The sequence below is a fragment of the Hemiscyllium ocellatum genome, chromosome 2, assembly GCF_020745735.1.
Source record: "Hemiscyllium ocellatum isolate sHemOce1 chromosome 2, sHemOce1.pat.X.cur, whole genome shotgun sequence".
Lineage (NCBI taxonomy): Eukaryota > Metazoa > Chordata > Chondrichthyes > Orectolobiformes > Hemiscylliidae > Hemiscyllium > Hemiscyllium ocellatum.
The window spans coordinates 30610311-30622647 of NC_083402.1; the positions used below are offsets into that span (position 1 = coordinate 30610311).

At 43.4% G+C, this 12337-nt stretch overlaps 1 protein-coding gene across 1 annotated transcript in view; it reads left to right on the forward strand.

Annotated features, from left to right (window-relative positions):
* The first annotated feature begins 7215 nt into the window (after nucleotides 1-7215).
* cfap96 (cilia and flagella associated protein 96) overlaps nucleotides 7216-12337 on the forward strand; it is a 33247-nt gene continuing 28125 nt past the window's right edge. Inside the window, exons 1-2 of the mRNA XM_060843364.1 lie at nucleotides 7216-7398; nucleotides 11176-11395. Coding sequence (XP_060699347.1) covers nucleotides 7299-7398; nucleotides 11176-11395 — 320 coding nt within the window. The 5' untranslated portion in view covers nucleotides 7216-7298. The remainder of the gene's footprint in view (nucleotides 7399-11175; nucleotides 11396-12337) is intronic.

The following is a 12337-nucleotide window of genomic DNA, read 5'->3' on the forward strand; positions in this document are numbered from 1 at the left end:
TAGCCAACATGGCTTTGTGGGTGGGAAATCATGTGTCACAAACTTGATTGAGTTTTTTGAAAAAGTAACAAGATTGATGAGGGCAGAACGGTCGACGTGATCAAGATGGACTTCAGTAAGATATTCGACAAGGTTCCCCATGGGAGACTGATTAGCAAGGTTAGATCTCATGGAGAACTAGCCATTTGGATACAGAACTGGCTCAAACATAGAAGACAAAGGGTAGTGGTGGAGGGTTGTTTTTCAGACTGGAGACCTGTGACCAGTGGAGTGCCACAAGGATCGGTGCTGAATCCACTGTTTTTCAACATTTATATAAATGATTTGGATGTGAGCATAAGAGGTAAAGCTAGTAAAATTGGAGGTGTAGTGGACCGTGAAGAAGGTTACCTCAGATTGCAATGGAATCTTGATCAGATGAGCCAATGGGTGGAGGAGTGGCAGATGGAATTTAATTTAGATAAATGCGAGGTGCTGCATTTTGGGAAAGCAAATCTTAGCAGGACTTATACACTTAATGGTAAGGTCCTGGGGAGTGTCGCTGAACAAAGAAACCTTGAAGTACAGGTTCATAGCTCCTTGAAAGTAGAGTTGCAGTTACATAGAATAGTGAAGAAGACGTTTGGTATGCTTTCTTTTATTGGTCAGAGCATTGAGTACAGGTTTTGGGAGGTCGTGCTGTACAGGATATTGGTTAGGCCACTTTTGCAATATTGCTTGCAATTCTGATCTCCTTCCTATCAGAAGGATGTTCGAAACTTGAAAGGGTGCTGGCAGGTAGGACTAAATTGGGTTGGGATATCTGGTCAGCATGGACGGGTTGGGCTGAAGGGTCTGTTTCCATGTTGTACATCTCTATGACTCTAACAATAGGCGAGAAGACTAGTGGTGATGATTACATAGCAAGTTTATAAAGGGATATATACAGGTTGAGTGACTGGGAAAAAAATTGGCAGTTAGTATATAGTGCGGAAAAATGTGCGTTAATGTGCTTTGTCAGGAAACACAGCAATAGAGGAAGAAGAGAGGAGATGAATATTATTCAAATGGATAAAGATTATAAAAACTTGTAGCAGAGGAACTTGGGGAACTTATGCATAAACCACAAAAACCTAGCATACAAGTTCAACAGGTATAGCGTATAATGCAAATGGAATATTGGTCAAAGAGAATAGAGTATAATAAAATAGTCTTGCTTAAACTATACTAGGTTCAAGTTAGATCACACCTAAAATACTGTGAACAGTTTTGTTTCTTATCTAAGCTGGAGCTGAAGCCTGTCCAGAGAAGATTCACTATGCTGATCCTGATACAGAGGGATTGTTTTATGAGGAAAGGTAGAGTAGGTTGGACTTGTATCATTAGAGTATAGAAAAATGAAATGCAACCTTATTGGAACATTTAAGATTCTTGAGGAATTTGACAGAGTTGATTGTTTCACCTTGTGGGAGAATCTAGGAAAAGGGGGTATAATCTCAGAATAAGGTGCTGCCCATTTCAGACAGAGATGAGAAAGAATTTCTTCTTTCAGAGGGTAGTTAATAGGTGGAATTCTTTACTGAAGAGGTTCATAATTAAGAATCCAGCACTCAACCTGAATATGCCACTAACAGACTTAATCAGTAAATGTGTAGAGGTCTGCATGCCAAAGAAGTTAATCTGTGTGTTCCCCAACTGGAAACCATGGATGAACTACAACGTCCACTTTGTACTGAAGTCCAGGTCTAAGGTGTTCAAATCAGGTCACCCTGACCTATACAAGAAACCTAGGTATGATTGTCACTAAACTAGAGTCCCAGACTAACCAAATGAACACCCATCAACTGTGGCCAGGCTTACACAATAAAATGGGCTACAAAGCGAAGTTGAGTAGAATCGCTTACAACAATGTATCCCTCCCCAATGAGCTGTGTATATTGTGTTCATTTTGAACAGAAGGTCAGTGAAATTATGTCACCTGCCCAGATAGCCTCAGGTGCACTTGTACCAACAATCACTGTTGCAGATATCAGATCGGCCTTCTTGAGAGTGAACTCACGGAAATCGATTAACCCAGATACAATCCCTGGCTGAGCACTCAGATCCTGTGTGGACCAGCTGGCAGGAGTATTTTAGCCCTCCTTATCTTTTACCCCTCATTACTACAATGTGAGGCTCCCACCTACTTCAAAAAGACCCACTACCATCCTGATGCCAAAGCAAAACTCAGCCAACGCCCCTTAATAATTACCATCCAGTGGCTCTGACATACATCATTATGAAGTGCTTCGAAAGATTAGTTATGGCACACGTCAGCTCCAGCCTACCAATTGTCTTTATCTGCTGCAATTCACCCACAATCACAGTATGTCCACAGCAAATGCCATTTCCCTGGCCCTATACTCATCCCTGGAACATCTAATGAGCAAGGATCATATCAGACTTCTATTGATTGACTCTAGCTCTGCTTTAAACACTGCAATTCCAACAAAACTCATTTCCAAGCTTCGAGACCAGGACTCAGACCCCCTCTGCAACTGGATCTGCGACTTCCTGATCCGCAGATCACAAGCAGTAAGGATAGGTGACACCTCCTCCACAATAGTCCTCAACCCAGTGTCCTGCAAGGCTGCATACTCAACCCCTTACTATACTCCATATACACTCATGGTTGTGTGGCCAAACTTAGGTTGAACTCCGTTTACTAATTTGCTGATGACACCGCCATAGTGGGTCAGATCTCAGACAACAATGGGACGGGCAGGAAGGAGACGGTCAGCTTAGTGGCATGGTGTAAAGACAACAATCCCTCCCGCAATGTTAGCAACCTGTTTATAAAATCATAGGGGCATGGACATGATAAACAGCCAAAGTCTTTTTCCTGGGGTGGGGGAGACCAGAACAGAAGGGCATAGGTTTAGAGTGAGAGGGGAAAAATATAAAAGAGACCTAAGGGACAACTTTTTCACCAGAAGGTGGTATGTATATAGAATGAGCTGCCAGATGAGGTAGTGAAGGCTAGTACAACTGCAACATTTAAAAGGCATCTGGATGGGATATGGGCCGGGTGCTGGCAGGTGGGACTAGATTGGGTTGGGATATCTGGTCAGCATGGATGAGCTGGACTGAAGGGTCTGTTTCCGTGCTGTACATCTCTATGACTCTTTGACTGTAAAATGAAGAAGTTGGCCATCAACATCAGGAAGGAGAGTGGAGTACACACCCCAGTCTGTAGCAGTGGTGCTGAGGTGGAGGTGATTGAGAGCCTCAAGTTCCTAGAAGTAAATATTACCAATGATTTATCCTCGTCCATCCACATTGACATTACAATCAAGAAAGCATACCAGTGCCTTTACTTCCTCAGAAGGCTAAGGAAAATTCAGCATGTCCACAATGACTCTTAGAATTTTTTAGAGATAGAAAGCACCATAAAGTACCCTATTCCAGCTTGATATGGCAACTGCTCTTCCCAAGTCTGCAAGAAACTACAGGGAGTTGTGAACACAGCCCAGTCCATCACACAAACCAGTCTTCCATCCACTGACTTCATCTACACTTCCCACTGCCTCAGGGAAACAGCCAACATAATCAAAGATCCGTCCCCATTTATACCTCTTCAACCCTCTTCCAGCAGGCAGAAGATGCAAACATTTGAAGATACATCCAAACAGAATTAAGAATAGCTTCTTCCCCGCAGTTATCAGATTTGATATTAGCTGACCTCTCATATATTTATTAGAATTGATTTTTCTCTGCATCTTCTTTGTAGTTGTAACATTATATTCTGCATTCTATTACCCTGATATACTTATGTAAGGTATGATTTGTCTGGTTAGTACGCAAAACAATATTTTTCACTGTATCTTGGTACAAGTGACAATAATAAATCAAATCAAATTAAATCAGATGGAGTTAGTAGAGATGAGACATGATTTAATTAAATGGGAGAGAAGACTTGAGGAGCTGATTGTATTCCTCCAATCTGTGTGCTAGAAATGTGCTTGATGTGATTTCACGACCTGAATTGCACTAAGCTGTACATTCAGCACTAAGCTATGTTTTGAATGTTTTATCCCTCAACCTATCATTGTATCTTTGACAAATTGGCTTTGCTCACGATATTCTGGGGTATAACTAAGGCTGTCCCATTAAAGCCAGGCTTGAGTCACCCTCGTGCAGATAGACCTTAAATAAGTCCAGAGTGCAATAAGAATCTAATTGATCTCTGCAGCGTGTTTGACACTTGTCATTCCAAATTGTACAGTGTGTAGGCTCCGGTTTTGACAACTTTCAATGCCCAACTTTGCGTTCCCGACGGGCCAAGAGTTAAATTACAAAGGCACATTCCATGCACTCCCATAGGCAGTATTGCCCTGCTGGGCCCTTCTGGCCTGCACACTAGCTCCCCTGGCTTGATCGACGAATACTGAGACTCACCATTTTGTTTTTGTTACCGTTCACGATCCAGAGGCCGTCCCCCCGCACAAAAAAAGCCTCACGATTCTCTGTGCTCCAAGCCGCCGGGTACAGCAGGCGCGTCCTCAGTCACCATGACAACCATTCACTGTTACCAAGGCGGACATCTGAGGGGCAACAATAAGGAGGGTCAGTTCTGACCAATCAGACACCCAACCCATTCCAATTCTGGAGCAATAAACACAGACCCATTGTGGGGGTGGGGTGGAGTTTTGGGGGTGAGAATCCTGGAGATCAAAAAGAGATTTCAACAAAGATGTGCAACAAAACTTTTTTTTTCAAATGCAGGCTGGGTAGCAAGAATTAGCGTTAAAAGTTTTGTTTTATGCAGTAAGGCAATTTATTTCCTCCTCCCCCCATTTCCTATGTCTTCTCCAACACAGATTCCTATAGGTTGTTTATTATCCCTTTTTGGAACTAAAAGATTGATTGTTCCTCGTGTTCAATCGAAAGACTAACAACCCACAGGACGGTTTGGAAATGCCCCGTTGAAGGAAATATAGAAATTAACCAATGGTGGTTTCTCAAAAGATTAGGTTCAAAACCAAAGTGTGGATTGATATTAAGACCAATGGAGTGACTTGGGGTGGATTTTCAGAAACGGTTGGATGCAAATATCCTAGTGTGCTGGAATCATTCAAGAAATATTGTTACTTTGCTGCAAAGAGGAAACAGCCTCCGGATGACTGAATACAAACTCCACCGGAATGAACAGTCGCCAGTCTCGTCCTTCAGTGTACTTGGATCAGAGAAACTCAGCACATCCAGCCAATGAACATCGAACCACCTGGTTAATCCTTGCATGTAAGAAAGTGCTGCTCCTCTGACCATTTTACTTAGAGTGGATTAATGTTTGAATTCCTATTGGTAGAAAGCCGTTGCCGATGCTGCTGACTTTAAAGGCATCGTACAGGGTTAGCTTTTGAATCTCTAATAGCTGCTCTCTTTGCCCAAAGTCTCATTCCGCAGTCTCCCTGCCTCCCTAATAGGCACTAATACCCAACTTCCATTCCCCACTCTCTCACCCAGAACCATCGCCCACTTGATCACAATTAGCCTGTCACTTTCTCTTCTCATTCCTTAATCTCATTTTCCTACTCCTTGACTCAATCTTCTCAAAGTCCCAATGCACCATCACTCTCTCCGAGTTTCTGCTCACTCAATCTCCAGACCTCTATTCCTCCATTTCTCCCTGCCATCTACCATCAACCCCACCACCACCTCAGACTCACCTCACACTAGCTTCCATCTCTCTCAGTCTACCAGTCAGCCCTCTTTCTGGGCAACCTCTTGGCTGGGACTAGCCTTCTGCACTACCAGGTGAAGATACCATCCAACTGGAGGCCATACTGGTACAGAGAGGTAAAATACTAGAATCACTTGTGTCATGAGGGGCATAGACAAGGTCTTTCCCCTGGGATGGTGGAGTCCAGAACTAGAGGCATAGGTTTATATTGAGAGGGGAAAGATTTAAAAGGGATCTAAGGGACATTTTTTTTCACATTGAGGGTGGTGCAAATATGGAATGAATTGCCAGAGGAAGCGGTGGAGGCTGGTGCACTCACAACATTTGAAAAGCATCTGGATGGGTATATGAATAGGAAAGATTTAGAGGGCAATGGGTCAATTACTAGCAAATGGGACTAGATTAATTTAGGATATCTGGTCGGCAGGGACGAGTTGACCGAAGGGTGTATTTCTGTGCTGTGTATCTCTATGACTCTATAGTTAATCCACTCCCCTTTCTCATGGACAAAGCAAGTTGGCAACCCTATTTGCCCTGGAATTGAACTTGGGTCTCATACAAATCTCCTACAGATCCTACAACTCTATAAGTTTGGCAGTATTTTCCTGTTCATCATTGTCTGGTGTTCACTGGACCCAAAACGTAATTTCTGCTCTTTCTCCACGAATGTTGCCAGACCTACTGAGTTTCTCCAGTGATTTCTGTTTCCGTTTCACAAATTGCATCCGCAGTTATTTGTTTTATCAGAACTGCTTTTATGCCTTTGTTGGTGCGGTGTTGAACTGGGGTGTACAAATTTAAAAATCACAACACCAGGTTAAAGTCCAACAGATTTATTTGGAAGCACTAGCTTTCGAAGCTCCTTCATCAGGTAGTTGTGGAGCAGCGCTCCGAAATCTAGTGCTTCCAGATAAACCTGTTGGAGTATAATCTGGTGTTGTGTGAATTTTTAGCTTTTATACCTGTCTTCCTCGTCAATGACTTAGCAACGATGTGGATACAACATCCACGCAAGGCCAAGGGGATACCCCCATGCCCTTATTTGGTGTTGTGTTTGTCATGGGAGTCCTCGGATGCAACCAAAAAGGTCGGGGGTGGGGGTGGGGAAGATATATTGCGCTATAGTAATCAGGGATAGATACATCTGTATTAACAGTAATATTATGACTAACTTGTAAATCTTGAAATTCTTCATTTTAAGTGTAAAAACCTTAACATTATGTTCAACTATTGTGTCTAGTTTTGGTACAACTCCACCTCCCACCCCCGGCCCTCGGGCGCGCCTATTATAAAATTAGTTACGCATCTCCAAGGTGATGAGATTCCGTAAACATTGGTCAAGTGTCGGGCCGTGAAACTACTTTTCCGCTTTCCAGGCAAGTAGAAAGTTATAAAGCTTTTTTGAAAGGAAAATAAAACCCAAATACAATCCTAAAATGTAGGACAAGCGTTGTTAAAGACCACGAGCAGTTATTGGGCATCTTAGTCGTCTTTCTTCAGCCTCTTTAGGAATTTCAGCTTTGAGTGACTCCCAGCCTGAAAGCTTTTCCCCAGTGGCCTGTAGTCACCGACTCGGTTTTTACATCCAAACGGAATCATGCCTGGGGACTCGGGAAAAACAGACATGGAAAGGATCGGCCTCTTCCAGGAGATGAGCTATACTTCTGTTCAAGATCCGTATATCGATGGAATACCAAGTAAGCTTGTATTTCTAACTAAACGCGGTAAGGGGTCACGATTCAGAGGTGAGAAGTCAAATGTTATTGCAATTAAGTGTTTTATTCATAGCCTTTTTACCAACAACCTGAAAACAGTTTTAATAACACAGCGAGATTAGCTGTAAGATAACTATGACATCGGCCTGAAATATTGGACGGGATCTTGTTTTTGGAGATGTAAGTGTGGCGTCAAGCTGGTTGCTCGGGGCTTGGGTTGTCTCAAATTGTTACTTTCTTCTCAGCTCAATCATGCGTATGTACCAGCAGAAAGCCATATGTTGTGTACAGGAAGTTGTGAAGGTCACTGTCTTCCAGGGCTCCACCCTGTTTAAAAGATACCAGGACAGCACATCACTGTCTGCGACCTAGGAGCATCATTCAAACCTCTGTTGCTTGCTCCCATCCTCCCTGAAGCAAAGGGAACACTGGATGTGGACATCCTGCTGGTAAGAGCCTTCCACTCTGCAACTCCCAGTTGCACACAAGAAACACCAACATCTTTAAAACATCTTGAGCTTTTATGCTTTTCTATATGGCCTTCAGATCCCAGTCCCAATTTAGGAGAAGAAATTCCAGGCTTATCTCCAGTAATGGTCTCGGAGGATGAAAAATCAGCACTCTTAAAGGATGCTCCGTCAAGGTGTTCTTCCTCCCCTTCCACCAGTGCGGAGCTGTTCACTTCATTGCGTCACCCATTAGGAGTGGGTGCAGGGACACATTCTGGTGAATGCAGTGCTGATATGGACTGGCAGTTACAGTCAGGTCACTGATATTTGGAAGACTGTTGGAGAACAGGCCCCTGCCAAACCCAGTGCAGATGCTGAGTCTCTGAACTAGTCAGTAATGAACTGATGCAGAGCAACTATTGGGAGATGTACCAGAGATCATCCAGAGACCGGAGGGAAGAGTTGAGGAATTTATCCAAGTTCTGTCTGACTTTGTGACTCCAGCATATAAAGGTGTGGCAGCCATCATGGATGACCAGGTGAAGCAGATCAATCAGTATCTGTGGGCACCTTCAGTCCATCACTTGAGCCATGGATGGCTAACAGAATGGGAGCCAAGGTGCCCTGACCTACCTCTAAGTGCCTTATCTCCTCAAAGGAGTAAAGGAGGTGACATTGTACTCTGTCAGTGAGACGAAGATCAACAGCCAGAGATTGTCATCTCGGGTTACTCCATAGGTGCCCAGCCTGTTCCCCTCCACTCTGCCAGGTGCCATCATTTCAAGCCAAGGAGATTTACAGCTGCATCTGCGCAGGGGACCCCAGCTGGCAGAAGTTGATATTGGGTTTCACTCATCTGTGGATAACTGCAGTGACTTTGACATACCCTCTTGTGGTGAAGACCCTGGTGCCCCTGTTCAAGCACTCCACAGCTGAAACTCTGGACCCATGAGCCTTGGGGTCTCTGGTGCTATTGGTGATGGGCATCCCTTTGTCTTCACCTCTTCCTGTGTCAGTGAATAGAACATTCACCACCACCATCACCACTTGCAGTGTTGATTGATGTGAGTTGAACTCCAACTTAGAGTTCAATACATTATAGTCCCTGATTAGGATGCTGGTGTTATGTGTGTTAAGAGCCTATTAAGCTTTATGCTGCAGTTGTGTTTAGACTTTAACTGAGAACAGTTGTGATTATATTTGGTTAATGTTTTGATTGAGACACATGTTTGAGTGTTTGAACAGAAACTTGTCTAAACAACACTCAAATGTCTCCCATTTCTACTGTGTATTTAGGAAGGAACTGTGTGTCAACCAAATAATAAACAGAACAGCGCAAATACATTTTTCTTTAGATTCCTTCTCCCTGAAGTTTTATCCCCTGTAACCTGCACACTTCTCCAATCACTACAGATGGTCTTCTTTCCTCTGCTATTACTCCGTTGTCGTGCTTTGATTTTCTATATCCATTATATCCCTTGACTTTCCTGAGCTTTGCCCAGAGCCCATACCCATCCAACTCCCCGTGCCCAACCTTAGCCTTGAATCACTCCTTATTCAACTCACTTCTTCTTTCACCCGCATCAGCACACCTTATTGTGTTTCTTTCTCTCAATATGGATCCCCCACTCTTCTTGGTCCCTTTGACTCTCCCTGCTAACTCTGCAACTATTTTCCAAGTTCCTTCTGGCATTCTAAACAGTCAAATCTTTAAAGCTTTATCCCTGTCATACCTCACACAACAGACAAGCTCTGTTGAACTGCTTTTCAGTTGAGATCCTTTTCAAGTTGCACCCTTTATGTATGAGTCCCTCCTGTGCTCCTCTTCTGGTTTGCTGGTGTCAGCTATTATGGCAGGCTCACTGAGGCAACTACTGAGGAAGACACTCACCAAAGTTTCCAAGACGAAGTCTCCCTTGGTAGGTATATGTCTCATATATATCAGGGTTTCGGAAGAAACTTTACCTCCCAAGATTGTAGCCATGAATATAATTCCAGCGGCTGCGCTGTTAATGAATATTTATGGATGCCAATAAGTGCAAAAGAGATTCCCAACAGGTAAACCTGCCTGAAAGATTCCAGACTTAATGCCAAAGCTTCAACCCAACACTGGGACCACAGACACACAGACACACAGATACACACACCTGATGAAGGGCTCCAGCCTGAAATGTTGATTCCTGCTCCTTGGATGCTGCCTGACCTGCTGTGCTTTTCCAGCAACACACTCTCAACTCTGATCTCCAGCATCTGCAGACCTCACTGTCTCTTATAAATGAGAAGGTTCTCCCTAGTGGCTCTGTTTCTTTCTCTGCTGCAGATGCCTGAGTTGCATGGTATTTGCAACTTTTCAATTTGAATTTCCAGCATTCACCCAGTTTTTCTTTTGTACTGTACATTAGGGTGGCACAGAGGAAATTGCTCCTCAACCACACTTCATGCAGAGCCTCTTTGAATAACACATTAATGAACAAGTTGCACCTTGACCTGTCTGAAAATTTATGCCTATACTGCTGGATCCACTTTCTTTCTCCTAGCCTGCCACCTCTTGACTCCAATCCTCTTTAGATTAGGCACAGTTTGGCGAAAGTGAGCACTGCAGTTGCTGGAGATCAGAGTCAAGATTAGAGCGGTGCTGGAAAAGCATAGCAGGTCAGGCAGCATCCGAGGACCAGGAAAATCTGATCACTCTAATCTTGACAGGTTACTAATGGGATGAGATGCTGCTCTCTAGAAACCTCCTGAATTTTAGCTCCTTAACCTGGAACACATTCTTTAAGTTTGATTTACTCAAGTTTTTTTTCCTCTCCCATCTGTGATATTTTCCAACGATGTCACACAAGTTGTGAATACTTGTGCAAATAAGACCATTGGCAGAATACACTGGGGGTGTCTGAAACAATAGGATATTTAGCGTATCGTTTGCACCATAGTGTTCTGTTCCAGCTATAAATGAATTATGCACTGATCTAACATTGCAGGACTTGGAGAGAGAAAAAAAGCAAGGCATAAGTCATCAACTTAAAGAATCCAAGTGCGTGTTTAAACAGTGCATACCTAATCAGACACTTTTCACCGGCAGATAACAAATGACACCTGTTTGTTTGCTTCATCTCAATATCTTCAAGATGTTCATTATTGTTTTTAGGATACTATTCTTTTTAATATAAAGGTTATTTGTTCTGTCCAGTGCTTTGTGGTGTTACAGGGGACATGCTAAATTCGCTTGATATTCTATTCTTTTCAGTTTTGTTTTCAGCCATTAAAGGTTAATAGAATGAACATACAGCTTTGTTTTGTTTGCTTTAAGAACCTTTCAATGAGGAGGCTTACAAAGGCAAACAGTTTTTGGTGGAAGGCTCAAAAAAGAAGGCAGCCACTCAGGCAGGATACTTTGATCGTGAATTTACACGCATTTTTGAAAAGGAAGCCTATTCTGATCGGTTTAAATTGAGAAGACAAGCAAAATTGAAGGCAGCCAAAAAGAACCTCGATGGAGTTTTCTTTCCAAGCCAGACTCCAAAGAAATGGTAAGCTCCCGATGATCAAATTGGTATTTTTCATATCATTACAGGCTGATCATTGGGTTTGTCTGGTCCGTGCCAGTGTTTAGCTACACAGCTGGCTCTACTGCTCAAAGCCTTGTTTCAGTATTGAACCCAGTGTCCTATGCTGATTGCAGGATGCCAGTATTGTTTTGGTCAGCCACAGTCAAGGTTTGTGTTGTGCACACTCTGCAATATTGTACTTGGTGTTGATGATGGTACAGTGTGCAGTACAGTGGCTCGGTGGTTAGCACTGCTGTCTTACAGCACCAGGAACCTGAGTTTGATTCCAGCCTTGGGTGACTGTTTAAGCTTGCTCATTCTCCTCACATCAGTGTTGGTTTCCACCAGGTAATGTGGTTTCCTCCCACAGTCCACACATATGCAGGCTAGGTGAATTAGTCATGGCAAACGTGAGGATTCGGGGATATGGGGGAGGGGGCAGGGTCTGGGTGGGATGCTCTTCAGAAGGCCAATGTAGATTAGATGGACTGAGCGTCCTTTTTCCAAACTGTAAGGATTCTGTGAGTGGCCTGATCAGTGATCCTGAAAAGGGTCGCAGCAGTTGTCAAAAACAGGCAAGTTCCTGGATGTAATCACTTCTCCAGAGTCTCCAAAGCATCCATCTAGTATTGTCCATCCCACCTCATCCACCAGGTTGGGGCTGCTAGGCTATCAAATTTCTCCACAAGTATCTTCTGAAGAGAAAAAATGTGACATTAATTTACTGGCTGTAGCACTGGCCAAGTCCAATCAATCCAAATGTCAGTGGAAACCTTGCTATGGCCATTTCCAAGAACCTTGATGGAATTAAATTGCCATCTGATGGTTTAGGGATTCTTGGACCTTTGAAAGAGTAGATCTCATCTCTGAGAGCAGTCAGCTAAATAGAAGCATGAATGCTTATCAGTTCCAGCATGCCAGAAG